The sequence below is a fragment of the Desmodus rotundus genome, chromosome 9 (genome assembly GCF_022682495.2).
Source record: "Desmodus rotundus isolate HL8 chromosome 9, HLdesRot8A.1, whole genome shotgun sequence".
Taxonomy (NCBI): domain Eukaryota; kingdom Metazoa; phylum Chordata; class Mammalia; order Chiroptera; family Phyllostomidae; genus Desmodus; species Desmodus rotundus.
This window is the reverse complement of record NC_071395.1, coordinates 110,567,708-110,582,899: the sequence shown is the minus strand read 5'-3', so window position 1 is coordinate 110,582,899 and position 15,192 is coordinate 110,567,708. Positions and strand designations below refer to the sequence as shown.

The window sequence follows — 15,192 nt, the reverse complement described above, 5'->3', positions numbered from 1 at the left end:
GAGGGTGGGTCAGGTGCTCCCTGTGCAGTTGGCCAGGCTCCCAAAGCCGGGTGACGCGAGTTACTCAGCAGCCTGCAGGGCTCCGCAGCGCGGCAGATAAGGAGCAGGCTGCGGCTGGCGGGACAGATAGTCCGGATTGGAAGGTGGTGTCGGGTGATAGCCGGCTGCAGGGCCACCAGGGTGACCCATGGCTCGCTGTGACACCCCTCCGCCGCCCCACTCTCTCTTCGGCCCTCCTCGCGGGGCCGGGGGCAGGCACTTGCACAAAGGAGAAAAAGGATTTCACTCCCAACAAGTGTTGCGCTCTCTGTAGAACAGGCTCTTAAATCTCTAATTTAAATGATGTTTTATGTGATCTGTCATTTAGCCACTGTTTGGTCAAAATTACCCCCATTAGCCGAGTGCAGGGTGTCAAACTCATTTTCACCAGGGGCCACATCAGCTTCGCGGTTGCCTTCAAAGGGCTGAATGTAACTTTAGGACTGTGTACATGTAGCTACTCCTTCACTAGGAGCAAGGAGCTCAGCACTGCCGCCGGGTAGAAACAAGGTGCCGGGCCGGCCCGCGGGCCTTGTGTGTGCCACCTGTGGCCTAGTGTTTGCTTTTGGTTGCGGCGGGGGTCAGAGCTTGGAGGTCTGAAGTCTCTCAGTCTGGCTGCAGTGAGAGGGTGTGTGTTTGGAAAACCGACCTCAACACTTAGGGTCCGAGCACTCGCTCCAGTGGGCCACCGCTCCCAGGAAGCTGGGACAAGTGTGTACACCCTGTGGCCACGCCAGAGGCCAGTCTCTCACGCCTGTGTTTTCTTGTCCAGCTGAAACTAGAGGACCGCTCCGTGGTGCCCCGGGACGTGGTCCGGCACATGCGATCCACCGTGAGTCCTGCGTCCCAGGCCTGGCGGGGGGCTCCTTGGGGTTGCCGGGCTGGGTCTTCCCCAGGGCCTGGCTCCAGGGGCCTGCTCAGGCCTGGGTGCCTCGCCCCCCAGGACAGCCAGTGTGGCACCGTGATCGACGTCAGCATCGACTGCGCCGTCAAGCTCGTCGGTACCAACTGCATCATCTACCCCGTCAACAGCAGGGACCTGCAGCACATCTGGGTGAGCCTCCTGCTGCTGCGGCGCCCCTGGCTCTCTGCTTCTCTGGGTGGGACTACAGGAGTGCTGCCTCTCTCGGGTCAGAGGCCGCCGAGCAGGGTGGGGGGGGCCTCGGGCTGTGAGGTGTGAGCCATTGAGACGTGAGGCCAGACCGGCCCTCAGGCTCGGGGCCAGAGCCCCGGCACTGCAGGTGTGCTGCTCTTCCTGTCTGCTTTCCGTTCCGACAGGCCTCTCTCTCTCTCTGTAAAGCCAGCTTCTTTTCAATGATTTACTTTTTAATGATTTCAGACTTACCAAAAGTTCTTGTAGCCCCGCCTCCTCAGCAGTTAGCGTTACACTCCATTTGCTCTGTCCCCGGGCCCCGCCCCCGCCTCTCCTCCCCTTTCCTTAGCCGTTTTTCCCCTCAAACCCCTTTTTTCCTCAGACATTTGAGGACAAGCTACAGATATGAGGCCCGATGGTCCCTGAATACCACAAAGCGTATTTCCCAAAATCAGGAACATTCTCCCACATAACCACCAGTCCCCCAAATTAGGGGATTGGTACACGACTATCTGATCCACAGGCCCCGTTCCGTTGTCCCAACAATGTTCTTTTTTTTTTTTTTTAAGGCTTTTTATTTATTTATTTTGAGACAGAGGGGAAGGGAGGGAGAAAGAGAGGGAGAGAAACATCAATTTGTGCTTGCCTATTGCCTGCCCCCTACTGGAATCCTGGCCTGCAACCCAGGCATGTGCCCTGACTGGGAATTGAACCTGTGACCCTTTGGTTCGAAGGCTGGCACTCAGTCCACTGAGCCACATCAGCCAGGGCCCACCAATATTCTTTGCCCCATTTTGATCCAGCATTCCATTCAGGAACACACTTTGTGGTTACCGGTCAGCTTTCTGATCTCTTTACTGGGCCTGGTCCCCAGTCTTGCTTTGCCTCCCATGTCCTGACACGCCCACCGCTTGGCCCTTACCGGGCAGCTGTCTGTGGTCGGCTCCCACCTGTGACAGGACCTCACCCGTGGCAGGACGGCCCCAGAATGCGGCCAAGTCCTCTGGCCCGCAGTGGCCAGTGGTGTCTCCAAGGCGATATTCGTGGTGATCCTTGGTCACGGTGGCATCTGCCACGTCTCCCCACCGTGAAGCCTCCTGTGCCCCTTGGCAAACAATTCGGTTTTGTGGGGGGAGATTCCAGGACCATGTCAATAACCTGCTCCATGATCGGCCCCAGCCTGCCCCCTGGCGCCTCCGCGGTTGCTGCGTGGCGGCTTCATGGTTCCACCGCTCCCGCCGTGTCTTGATGAGCAGGCTTCCGCTGTGTGGAAGAGCTTCACTTCCGCCCTATCCGCCCGTGTCCTCGTTCACCTTTCACAAGAGCGCCCGTTCGGTTTAGTTTGTGGTCCGTTACCACCATTATTTGTTTTTGTTGTTTAAAGATCCTCGGTTTGGCCAGTAGGAGCCCCTTCGAACTGGCACATGACCTTTTGACGGTCCCCATCATTTCTTTCTTGGCCCTTTCTTACTCTCCATGTGGTACATTTTCTGATCCAGCCCTGGAATCAGCCCTTTCTCCCAGGAGCCCTGGCTCCTTTCCAAGGAGAGAGCCCAGTTTCAGAACCGAGATGTGGGTGTGTGCCGTGGTGCTGATGGCCACCAGGCCCCGTCAGGACAGACTAAGACACGTGTGTGTGTGTGTGTACGTTTAGACAGGCACACAGCTAAATTGTCACCGCCTGCCCCACGTGTACATTAAAGTGTGAGTTTGTCCGGGAACCTCCAGCGCCCCAAACACTCCTCCTCTCCCCTGTGCTTTGGAGAAGCCTGGCCCTTGGTGCTCTCAGTATGTTTTTTTCGTTTGCTTCAGTCCCCTGCCTGCCTTGTCCATGTCACCGACCTCCACGGCCCACTCTCCCCCAGGAGTCCTATCTCCTTGGGTGGCACCAGACTCTCCATCACCACTAGGCAGCCCTACCACCTCCTCCGCCACACTGGGAAGGGGCGTGGGGGTGCAGCTTAAAAAGCGGCGGCAGCCTGCTGCAGCAGTTACTTAGGTTCTATACAACCAGTCGGGCGACAAGCTGCCTAGACCCTTCCTCCCTGCCCGGTGGGACAGAGGGGGCGGGTGCCTGCCGTCCCTCACACCCCTGCGCCCTGGTCTGCAGCCCTTCATGTACGGGGACTACATAGCCTATGACTGCTGGCTGGGGAAGGTCTACGACTTGAAGAACCAGATCATCCTGAAGCTGTCCAATGGCGCCAGGTACGCTCGCCACAAAGGAATCCCCCGCTCGGCCTGGGCGCTGCCAGATGGCGGGAAGGGGCGGGGGGGGGGGTGGGGGTTCACGGGCCTGTGCTCACAGGCTTCTTCCATAAGGGTCGTGCACGGTGCTGCAGGCATTTGGGGCCTGACCCTAGGCGGGTCTCTTAGCGCCGAAGCCCAACTCCCTCACTCCGGTTCTGGCCTTTGCCCTGTCTTGGTTCTAGGAGAAAAGCGTTATAACTCGGTATCTGCTAGGAGCTGGTGCTTTATGTAGGCATTCGAATGGTGCTGAGCACTCAGATCCTGGGTTAGGGTCTTGTTCATTTTAGGAGACTTATTTGTGCCAGCTCAGATGCTGAGCTGTGAATGGAGGAGGAACTGCCGTTTTAGGGTGTGTGACGTACCAGTGCCTCTGGGTAACCCACGTTGGAACTGCCCAGCCCCACACCTGGTCCTGGCTGCCACGCCGAGGCTCGGCCGCCGGGCCGTGTGGGGACCAAGCCCGTGCTCACTGTTGCAGGTGCTCCATGAACACAGAGGACGGCGCCAAGCTCTACGACGTCTGCCCGCACGTCAGCGACTCGGTACACTGGGCGGGGGTGGGGGGGCCGTATTCCTTATCCCTCTGGGCCGTGCAGGAAAAAGGGCTTCTGAGCAAGGAGCTTGTAGTTGGCCCAGGCTAGGTTTCCTAGAAAAGGGCAGAAAGTACTAGAACTTCTCTTTATATTTTGTTAGCTTTTATCTCATCTTTTAAAATCTTTCTCCTGCCCTGGAAAGTGTGCGGCGTTTTAGTGCACGTGGCACTTTAGAGCACTAGTTCCGGACAGTCTGCACGAGTGTGCGAGCCCGTCAGAGCGCAATGAGTCGGATGGGTGTCTCAGTGAGGCCCCGGTGACTGACACACACCTTGGGGCTGAGGGGCCTCAGGGTGTGTTTTGGGGAGTGTGGAGGCCTGTATTGGGGCAGGTGTTGGTGGGGTAAGCAAGAGGTGGGGGTGGAGGGGCATGGAAACACCATCCCCTGAGGGGGCACCACTCACAAGGACCGTCCTCTGGCTCCATGTCCTGCAGGGTCTCTTCTTTGATGATTCCTACGGCTTCTACCCGGGCCAGGTGCTCATTGGCCCCGCCAAGATCTTCTCCAGTGTCCAGTGGCTGTCGGGAGTCAAGCCTGTGCTCAGCACCAAGAGCAAGTTCCGGGTTGTGGTAGAAGAGGTGGGGCCTGGGGAATGGACGGGAGTGGGGGCTGGGACCTCAGCCTCCATACCCGGGAGCTGAGCTGCTGCCCACCCCATCCTTGCCTGCTCTGAGAGCTAAGCCCCACTCACTGGCCTCTGGACCCTCTTATCTGAACGGGCTTTGAGGATAATGGGAACCCATGCTGTGGTCATGGAGTGGCCAGTAGGCAGATGTCCCCCAGCCTGGCCAACCCAGGCTGAGCAAGGTTGGGGAGTGATGAGTAGTAAGTCCACTGGGCCCTGACCAGTGGTGAGGAGGTGACAGGGCCCCCTGGTGGGGCTGTGGTGGCAGGTGGGGCCTGCTCAGGGGTGTTGCACCTGGTGCACCACTAGGAAGACCCGCTTCCTGCGCTGGAGGTCAGGTGGGCTCTGGGCAGCTGCTGACTGTGGCCCTGTTCCATTCACTGTCCCCAGGTGCAGGTTGTAGAACTGAAAGTCACATGGATTACCAAGAGCTTCTGTCCAGGGGGCACGGACAGCGTCAGCCCCCCACCCTCTGTCATCACCCAGGAAAACCTAGGCAGGTGAGTGGCTCCAGCATGCCACCCACTCAGCAACCTCAGGGATGGGCCCTAAGCAGGTCTCCGGGCCACAGTCACAGCTATGGGGGGCTGAGAAGTGCTGGCTCAACCCCCGCTTCTCCTCCCCCTCGCAGGGTGAAGCGTCTCGGATGCTTTGACCATGCTCAGCGGCAGCTGGGGGAGCGCTGTCTGTTTGTCTTCCCAGCCAAGGTAGAGCTGGCCAAGATTGCCTGTGAATGTCCAGAAAAACACTGCGCCCAGGGGGAGGGCTCTATGGCCAAGAAGGTATGTCCTCGGGGCTGGGGTTGGTGGGCGTTTGAGGAACTGGCCTTGAGCTATATTCACAGCCAGGAAGGACAGTCTGTGCTACAGGCCTTGAGGGGCAGCCCTGATGACCCTTGCAGGCCACTTAGGTGTGTATAGCTGTCACCCACCCCCAGACTGAGCTGCCTGGGGTCAGGCCTGCCTGGGTGTCCCACGCCCCCAGGGCAGGGCAGGGCCAGGTCAGCCCTGCCCGCCACAGCTCCCTCCTGCCCGCTCTGCTCTTGCAGGTGAAGCGCCTGTTGAAGAAGCAGGTTGTGAGGATCATGTCCTGCTCCCCAGACACCCAGTGCTCCAGGGACCATTCCACGGAGGACCCAGGCAAGAAAGGGGGGGCCAAAGCAAAGAGCGAAACGGGGTCCGCCAGCCCCGAGGAGACTCCCGATGGGTCCCCCAGCCCAGTGGAGATGCAGGACGAGGGCCTGGAGGAGGCTCCGGAGGTGGGCGAGCAGCTGCCCCCCTTTCTGCTGAAGGAAGGCGGAGACGACAGGCTGCACTCGGCCGAGCAGGACGCGGATGACGAGGCCGCTGATGACACGGATGACACCAGCTCAGTCACCTCCTCCGCCAGCTCCACCACTTCCTCCCAGAGCGGCAGTGGCACGAGTCGCAAAAAGAGCATCCCCTTGTCTATCAAGAACTTAAAGCGAAAACACAAGAGGAAGAAGAATAAAATCACCCGGGACTTCAAGCCGGGGGATAGGTACACCCAGGGGATGTCCTCCCTCCTGGCTGAGTGTCCAGCCTGAGACCACCCGTTTGGCCTGGTGTACACGCACACACTCGGGCTCGCGCGCACATGGTGTGCAGCCTGTAAAGGCTTGGGGCAGGGGGGTGCCCAGCTGAAATGATGTAGGTGCCTGGGGTTGGCGCAGGGTTGAGGAGAGATCTGGGAGTAAGGCAGAGGATGGGACGGTGGCCTTGACCCCAGGTCTGCCCCTGGGACCCCGTTGACTTGAGATTTCCCAGATGGGGCTGTTCTCGGGGGATTGCAGGGCATGAGCGCTGCAGGTGAGCGTCTTCCGGCCTGTTTGTCTTCCTCCTTGCCGGGGACTAAGAGTTTCAGGCCAGCAGGTCCACAGGGGTGTGGAGGGCTGGAGCCCTGCCCTTGCCTCCAGGAGGCCTTTTGCACAGCCCAGCTCACTGCTCCCGCCCTGCAGGGTGGCGGTGGAGGTGGTGACCACGATGACCTCAGCAGATGTGATGTGGCAGGACGGCTCCGTGGAGCGCAGCATCCGCTCCAACGACCTCTTCCCGGTGCACCACCTGGACAACAACGAGTTCTGTCCCGGGGACTTCGTGGTGGACAAGCGAGGTAGTGCCAACTCTGGAAAGCCATCCCTGCTGAGGGCCTGGGTGGCCCTGGGAAAAGTGGGCGCGAGGTCTCAGGGTCAGGAGGAGCCTCCCCTTGAAGGTGGCTCGCTCCTGAGGACTGGGGAAGCCTTTCCTTAGCCTCTGCTGGTCTGTGCCCCGCGAGGCCGGAGGCGTGGGAGGGAGGGTGATGCAGGTGGTGTGCCAGGACTCCTGGGCCAGTCGTGTGCTCTCCGGCTCCCCAGTCCAGAGCTGTCCAGACCCCGCCATCTACGGAGTGGTGCAGTCTGGGGACCATGTGGGCCGCACCTGCGTGGTGAAGTGGTTCAAGCTGAGGCCAAGTGGGGATGATGTCGAGGTGAGCGTGCGGCCCTGCGTCTTCCTTAAGGGTGGGCTTCGGGGACTGGGTGTGGGCCCTGGGCTCATGACCACTCATTCCGTGCCCTAGCTGATTGGAGAGGAGGAAGACGTGAGTGTTTACGACATTGCCGACCACCCTGACTTCCGGTTCCGCACAACGGATATCGTCATCCGCATTGGCAATGCTGAGGATGGAGCTCCTCCCAAGGAGGATGAGGTTTGTGCCCCGCCCCCAAGTTCCAGGTCCCACAGCTGCTTCCCCACCGAGTAATGGTTGCAGTTCCTAGGGGGTGCCACCAGGTGGCTCCAGGAGACCAGACCTGCGAGTCCTCCGCCTGATCCCTGGCTGCCACTCAGCCTGGCCTCCTGCGGAGGTCAGATCGCACTCAGGCAGCTGCTGCTCCCTGAACCCTGCTGGTCAACAACAAGGGAAGCCCTGTCCCTTCTCCTGAGCACCATGGGCACGCTGCTGACTGATGCAGGGATGTGGTGTCTGAGCTGGCTTTGGAGAACAGGCGGGGATGTTGGGTGGGGTGGGGCAGACTCCAGCAGAGGAGGAGTAGGCACAAAAGTCCTGAGGCTGGAACCCCGCCCCGAGAGGGACAGGAGGCCTGGAGCAGCCAGAATGCTGCGAGGAGGAGGGAAGGAGTAGGCGTCGTATACTCCGAGGCCAGGTGGCGTGGGAACTCGGGACAGGGCACGTTGGAGGTGTTCGAATGGGAGGGTCCCACGTTTCGGTCACTCACTGTGGCCTCCTCCAGTTTTCACCGCACACCCTTGCCACCCACTGCCGACGTTTCCGCTCAGAGGTGCTTTGGCCCTCACCCCTCCTGGAGGACTGCGGCCTTGACCCTGTCCCATTTGCCCGGCAGCCATCGGTCGGCCAGGTGGCCCGTGTGGACGTCAGCAGCAAGGTGGAGGTGGTGTGGGCTGACAACTCCAAGACCATCATCCTGCCCCAGGTAAGGCCTTGAGAAGGCCCACACTGTTCAGCGTGGCAGTCGGGCTGGAAGCCATAGTCTGTCCCCCACCCAGCTTGGGGAGCAGGTGACACGCTCTCAACGCCTCCCATGAAGGCTGCCTTGTGGGTGGCGGTCTCAGGGAAGGCGTGAGAGGAAGGGCAAGCTCTGTAGCCTTAGGCCCCGTACAGCCTCCCCAGATTGCCTGGTGTGTGTGTGGATTTTCACAAACCTCCCGGGCTTGCCGGGACCCCCATCTCACTGTGCTGAGGAAATGCAGGTTACTTCCTTTAGGCACTAGAGCCACCAACACTTCCAGGAAGACTTCCACAGGACAGTGAGGGCAAGGGAGTGGCTCTCCCCTCCTCTGGCATGTTCCCAGCTCCCAGTGAAGCCCCACAGAGGCCTCAGGCCTGAGTCTGCTGGAGGTGGGCTGGGTTTGCCCACAAAGGCAGATGCCAACTCAGTGCACACAGTGCAGGAGAGGCCTGGCAGCTGGGGCTCCAGGTGCTGCTGTTGGGGTGGGGCAGGCAAAGCCACCTCTCAGAGACAGGGCTGCCTGGCACAGAGAAGCTGCCCACAGAGCCCACAGCAGGGGAGGGGAAAGAAGGTGGCAGGGCCTCCAGGCCCCTGGCTGTGAGGTTCAGGCGCCTGGCAGAGCTCTTCTGAGTGGCCCACACCCGTCTGCCTGTAGCACTTGTACAACATCGAGTCCGAGATCGAGGAGTCGGACTACGACTCGGTGGAAGGCAGCACCAGTGGGGCGTCCTCCGACGAGTGGGAGGACGACAGCGACAGCTGGGAGACGGACAATGGGTTGGTAGAGGACGAGCACCCCAAGATAGAGGAGCCCCCGATCCCACCTGCGGAGCAGCCGGCGGCCACCGAGGAGGATAAGGGAGTGGTGATCAGTGAGGAGGCTGCCACTGCCGCCATTCAAGGAGCAGTGGCCATGCCTGCCCCGGTGGCCGGGCTGATGGAGAAGGCTGGCAAGGACGGGCCCCCGAAGAGCTTCCGGGAGTTGAAAGAGGCCATCAAGATCCTGGAGAGCCTGAAGAACATGACCGTGGAGCAGCTTCTGACGGGATCCCCCACCTCCCCCACAGTGGAGCCTGAGAAACCGACTAGGGAGAAGAAGTTTCTGGATGACATCAAGAAGCTGCAGGAAAACCTCAAGAAGACCCTGGACAACGTGGCCATCGCAGAGGAGGAGAAAATGGAGGCCCTGCCGGACGCAGAGCGCAAGGAGGACAGGCCCGAGGCACAGTCTCCTGTCAAGGCCGAGTGGCCCAGCGAGACCCCAGTGCTCTGCCAGCAGTGTGGCGGCAAGCCCGGTGTCACCTTCACCAGCGCCAAGGGCGAGGTCTTCTCGGTGCTCGAGTCTGCGCCCTGTGAGTCAGCCCCTTCTGTGTATACAGACTGGGGGTGGGAGGCACCCCCCTGCGGCCCAACTGCTGCTCCAGGCCAGGGGCAGGGACCGGACATTGCCCTGGTGTGGCCCCGAGTCCTGATGGCAGGAGAAGTGGGTGGGACAAGTGTGGGTGTACTCACCCACCTGGGGAGCGCACCCGGGGGCCACCTTTCTGGATGGAGTGCTCAGGGCCTTGCCAGCAGGGCCTGAACATTCTCTCTTCCTCCAGCGAATCACTCTTTCAAGAAAATCGAGTTCCAGCCTCCAGAAGCCAAGAAGTTCTTCAGCACCGTGCGGAAGGAGATGGCGCTGCTGGCCACCTCGCTGCCCGATGGCATCATGGTCAAGACTTTTGAGGACAGAATGGCAAGTAGCCTGGCGTGGGCTGGCGTGGGCTGGCGCGGGCAGGTGCAGACGTGCCGTGTGGGCGCCCTGACCTTCCAGCCTACATGGCACCTGAGAGGCAGCCCACACTTCTGATAAGGCAGGAAACAGGCTTGGTCAGGTGAGGGCCCGAGCCCAGTGCCCGTGTCTACACCAGGCGGCTCGTTCTTTCTGTTTTAGAGTTAGCTTTGAATTATATGGTTGTTACCCGAGTCCGGCCTTCTAAATGAAAAATGAGAACATTACAGAAAAACCGAAGTTGTCTTTGTCCCCCGCCCTCGGGGGTCATGACTCAGGAAGTTTGGTGCGTCTTGTCACACACACCTGTTAAATTTCGCCCATTCTCATGCATCATCATAAACACATACTGTTTTGCATGGTTTTACATAACTAGCATGTCATTTTATACGTCACCTGTAATTCGCTCTTTCGCTCTGCAGGGTAATTCTGAGAGCCCCACGCTGAGTCACACTGGTCTGGCCCATCCCTCTTTAGCTCCAGAATAGCCGTCCTCCTGGGACGGCGCCACCCCACCTCCTCTCCTGTCTCGGTGGCAGGCCTGGGGTCTGAGTCGTGCAGCCCCAGTCAGTGTCACTGCGTCCTTGTGCTGCGCTCCAGGAACGGGCAGGCCCCTTCCACCTCTTTTCACTTCATTTTTTAAATCCTCCCAGAGAGGAAGAGGGAAAGGGAGAAACCTCGACTGGTTGCCTCCTGTATGCATCCTGAGCGGGGGATTGAACCCGCAATCTAGGCACATGTCCTGATTAGAAATCAAATCCACACCCTTTTCAGCTTATGGGATGATGCTCCAACCAACTGAGCCACACTGGCCAGCGCCGTATTTATTCAGCAGACCCCTGTGGGCCCCTCTGGGTGCCAGGCACCCTGCGAGACAGAGGGAGAGTCAGACTGAGGGCCCAGCCCTGGAGCAAGGGGCCAAAGCAGAGCCCACAGAGGGGTCTGTCCAGGTGGCCGTGGTGCCAGAGACCATGGGGCAGGGCCGGGAACTGGCGTGGGCTGCTGCTCAAGCTTCTTAATACTTTTGTATTTTCTTGGGTTTTAGTAAAATCTTTTTTGAAAGTTCCAACCTGTCTCAGTTCTACGGAGGGACAAAGGGAATAGTACTTCTTCCTTTGTTCTGTTTTTTCCAAATCTCCTTCTGAGGGAAAGGGAAGCAGCGTGGGACCCTGAGGCCCCTGGGAAAATGTGTAAAAGGATCCAGGCCCTCGCCAGCAGCCCTTCCGCACACCGGTGATGGCAGCTTGCTGTGGGGAGTCACCCTCAGGGCTGAGCGGCCCGAGGCCCTTTGGTGGTCTCCCAGCACTTCGTCCAGGGCTCAGGTCCTCTTGTTCCTCGGGTTCCTTGGAAGCACGTACAGCCTGGCCATCCTGGAATATTCTTCCTTCCATTTTCTGACCAGTTGTGTTTGTTGTTTGCCTTTTTGGTCTGGGTTCAGGGCAGCTGTTTCGAGGAATACAACTTTCTTTCTTTCTTTATTTATTTTAAAGACTTTTTATTTATTTATTTTTAGAGGGGGGGGGAGGGAAGGAGAGGGAGAGGGAGAGAAACATCAGTGTGTGGTTGCCTCTCGCACGCCCCCAACCCTACTGGGGACCTGGCCTGCAACCCAGGCATGTGCCCTGACTGGGAATTGAACCGGCAACCCTTTGGTTCACAGGCCTGTGCTCAATCCACTGAGCTACGCCAGCCAGGGTGGAATACAACTTTAAAGTAATGATTTGTGAGGAATAAAACCTGGTAGGATAAAAACCCGTTTGGAAAACCCCTTGGATACTGGGAGTTAAAAGGTGCCCAGCCTGTGCAGGGAGGTTCTCGTTCACCTCCTCGGCCACTGGTGGTGTGTCTTGGCCCGGGTACTGCTCCCGTGTCCACAGCACCCTGGAAAATCGCAAAACCAGACCCTGTGCGGAAGCCCTAGCCAACCATAGCCTCCCCTCCCCCAGGACCTCTTCTCAGCCCTGATCAAGGGCCCCACGCGCACCCCCTATGAGGACGGCCTCTACCTGTTTGACATCCAGCTCCCCAACATCTACCCAGCTGTGCCCCCCCACTTTTGCTACCTCTCCCAGTGCAGTGGCCGTCTGAACCCCAACCTGTATGACAACGGGAAGGTGTGTGTCAGCCTGCTAGGCACCTGGATCGGAAAGGTGAGCATCACGCCACCACCTGGGTTGGGGGCAGCCCGCTGGGGCGGTGTTGGGGATGGAGCTGACTGTGCTGTGTGTGTTTCAGGGGACAGAGAGGTGGACGAGCAAGTCCAGCCTTCTCCAGGTGCTCATCTCCATCCAAGGTACCGTGGGCAGCGCTCGGGGTGGTCTTGGAGGCTTTTGTGCCCCTGCCCCTGCCTGGAGGTCTGGCTCTGCCCTCGGGGCGGAGGCCTGGCTGGCCCTGACAGCTCCCTCCGGCCCGCCTGCAGGTCTGATCCTGGTGAACGAGCCCTACTACAACGAGGCTGGCTTCGACAGCGACCGGGGCCTGCAGGAAGGCTACGAGAACAGCCGCTGCTACAATGAGATGGCGCTGATCCGCGTGGTGCAGTCCATGACCCAGCTGGTGCGGCGGCCTCCCGAGGTCTTCCAGCAGGAGATCCGGCAGCACTTCAGCACCGGCGGCTGGCGGCTGGTGAGGCGCATCGAGTCCTGGCTGGAAACCCATGCCCTGCTGGAGAGGGCCCAGGCGCTGCCCAGCGGGGCCTCCAAGGACAGTGGTTCTGCAGTGGCTGAGCTCCAAGACGGCGGCCAGGTGGAACCTGAGGACGGCAGGCTGGCCCCCGGCGAGGCTTCCCAGGGCTCAGACTCAGAGGGCGGTGCCCAGGGCCTGGCCACAGCCAGCAGGGACCTCACAGACCAGACCTCGGAGGCAGCACCAGATGCCTCGGTGCCACCCAGTGTCAAACCAAAGAAGAGAAGAAAGAGCTACCGGAGCTTCTTGCCTGAGAAGAGCGGCTACCCTGACATCGGCTTCCCCCTCTTCCCGCTCTCTAAGGGCTTCATCAAGAGCGTGCGGGGCGTTCTGGCGCAGTTCCGGGCCGCTCTGGCCGAGGCAGGCATGCCTGAGTGCATAGACGACAAGTAGCTGCTGCCTGCCTGTTCCCTCCCCTGGACCCGCCCCTCTTCCCACTCCGCTGTCCCTGACGCGAGCCCCCACGGCCCTCTCTTCCCAAGGAGAGTCTGATGCTGACGTGCAGGCGAGCCCCCTGTGCAAAGCCAGTCTGAGTCCTGTCGCTGATTTTCCACTTGTCACCCCAGGCGGAGTGTCCCAGCACTTGTCCCTTGCCGTCTGCATCTCGGGTCGAGGTGGAGTTTTCTAAGGGCCTGGCACAGTGCCCAGGGCCCCAGAACTGTGCAGAGCAGCAGCGGGGCAGGTGGCCGTGCCTTGCATGAAGTGTGGGTTGCCCCAGCGACTTCCCTGGTCCCTTTCATCCTCTCCAGTGCCATGGTAGCTTCCCCGTGTCCCGGCCAATGCCTCCAGGCCCCCCCCTCATTCCCCAGCATCAACACTCTCCTGGGAGCTGTAGCTGCAGTCACCGACTCCTGGCTCTGTGCTGGCCCAGTTACCACAGGGTCTCCCTCAGGCCTGTTGAACTTGCTTTCGGAGACCAGGCTGTGTTCTGGGTGACAACTGGAAGAGGTGGTGGCCCTTGCACGCTCACGTGGCGTGAGGGCCGGGGAGCTGCTGGGGAAGAACAACTGCAGGTGCCTTGCTCTTCTGTCCCGCGTGGGCGGGCGGGCGGTCCTGGCTGTGAGGCCTTGCGTGTCTGCTCCCTGCTCCGTCCGTCCCAGGACCCCAGGGACAGGAGCAGCAGCACACCCAGGGCCTTGGCACATGCGGGGGCCTGTCCCATGCACTCTGTCCCTCCCACTGTCCAATGCTAGTGCTGGGAGGTGGCCTGTGGCTCACGGTAGGAGCCAGCCCTCTCCCCCACGAGGTCAAGGCCGCCTGGCAGCCCTTCGCTTACCAACTCTGCAGGCTCTGTCTGAGGAGAGTGAGGTGGCCGGTGGGGGGTCCCCTCCCTTGCAGAGACAGGCCCCGAGGTTTACAAGTTTTCTAAGCTTTTGAAAATGTGAAGCTCCAGGTTAAGAGGATGCTGTGAGCACATTGCAGGTATGTAATTTTCGGTGTATGTATGTAATATTTAAGGTCAAAAGAAAATAAATTTCAAAAGCAAAGATATTAACTCTTACTAGAAAAAACAAAAAAAGAAGCCAAAGCATGATGCGTCTTGTCCGCCTTAAGCTGGCTCCTCACCCGAGCAGCGTCGTTTCCACCCAGCGGGCAGCGGCCAGCGGCCAAGGGGAAGGACGAGCGGGGCCCGGGCCACGGCCCCTGGGGCCGAGTCGGGTCTCGTGTGAGAAACACCCAGAGTGACTGGGGGGTCTGTGCTTCCCAGGGCCTTGCTCCCGTGGAGATGTGAATGCCTACTGCTTAAGAAATCTGTACAAAGTGCTGTGTGATTAAACCTTTTTTTTACTTGCATTTTTTTTTTTGTTTGGCTCATTACAATGTACAAAACAGACAAGGTGGCACCATTAAACCTGCCTCTGCCATTCACCTGGGCTCTGTGGCCTTTCTTCTCCGGGCACCTCACACACCCTCCCCGGGGGGAAGAAGGTCCCCCATTGCCAGGAAGGCCCATGGCGGTGCCCACTGCACTTCCCTGCCACCCACCTTTCCCGTCGTGGGGTTCACAGGGGCTGGCAGGTCATGTTTCAGTGGGTCAGTGTCCCTGTCTCTGGGCAGGGCTGTTTGTTTTTCAAGAGCCCGTTTTTAGCCATGTTGGCCACCTTCCCAATGCGGGGCAGACAACACTGAAGCACCTGGCCTGGGCTGCGAGCCAGAACGTTTGCCCAGCGTGGGAGCCTGGCATCCGCCCCTCTCACTGCTGTGTTTTAACTGCTGCTCAGCAGCCACCCACCAGGGCGGGGCAGGGTGAGGCAGAGGATGCTGGGGGTGGCCAGGCCAGGGCTGGGCCCTCAGTGCAGGGATGCCAGAACACTCTTAGGAGGGACCTGGGCCCGCCACTTTGGGTTCTGTTGCTCCTCGCGTTTCCCTGACCCCTCTTACCTGAGGCATTTTCCCTTTTCACGGAGGTTGGCTGGCTCTGTAGTCCTAGGTAAGAAAGCCATGCTGGTTCTGAGCCTGGCTTCCCACGTCTGGGGTGAGGCAGGTGGCTGGGCTCCCTGGCTTCTGGGCTTCTGGGCGTGTAATTTCAGGGCAGGGCTCTACCCTCTACAAAAGCTGTGATCCTGTGCCCATCACTGAAATGACTCTGCAACCCCAGAGGCACGACTGGGCATTAACATTAAACATTAGAGCTTGGCAGGAGC

The 15,192-nt window shown here is 59.8% G+C and overlaps 1 protein-coding gene across 2 annotated transcripts in view; it reads left to right on the top strand.

Moving 5' to 3' along the window:
• The window catches only part of UBE2O (ubiquitin conjugating enzyme E2 O), a 48,790-nt gene extending 34,374 nt beyond the window's left edge, over positions 1–14,416 (top strand). Inside the window, exons 2-18 of one of the 2 annotated variants that reach the window (XM_053912160.2) lie at positions 812–871; positions 983–1,093; positions 3,243–3,340; positions 3,861–3,924; positions 4,411–4,554; positions 4,992–5,101; positions 5,233–5,308; positions 5,650–6,122; positions 6,580–6,734; positions 6,976–7,088; positions 7,179–7,307; positions 7,963–8,052; positions 8,744–9,440; positions 9,690–9,826; positions 11,809–12,012; positions 12,098–12,155; positions 12,282–14,416. In XM_053912160.2, the coding sequence (XP_053768135.1) occupies positions 812–871; positions 983–1,093; positions 3,243–3,340; positions 3,861–3,924; positions 4,411–4,554; positions 4,992–5,101; positions 5,233–5,308; positions 5,650–6,122; positions 6,580–6,734; positions 6,976–7,088; positions 7,179–7,307; positions 7,963–8,052; positions 8,744–9,440; positions 9,690–9,826; positions 11,809–12,012; positions 12,098–12,155; positions 12,282–12,940 (3,378 nt within the window). In that variant the 3' untranslated portion in view covers positions 12,941–14,416. Of the gene's footprint in view, positions 1–811; positions 872–982; positions 1,094–3,242; positions 3,341–3,860; positions 3,925–4,410; positions 4,555–4,991; positions 5,102–5,232; positions 5,384–5,649; positions 6,123–6,579; positions 6,735–6,975; positions 7,089–7,178; positions 7,308–7,962; positions 8,053–8,743; positions 9,441–9,689; positions 9,827–11,808; positions 12,013–12,097; positions 12,156–12,281 lie in introns of both variants that reach the window. The other variant, XM_053912159.2, reaches the window with a different exon arrangement.
• The last annotated feature ends 776 nt before the right edge of the window (positions 14,417–15,192 follow it).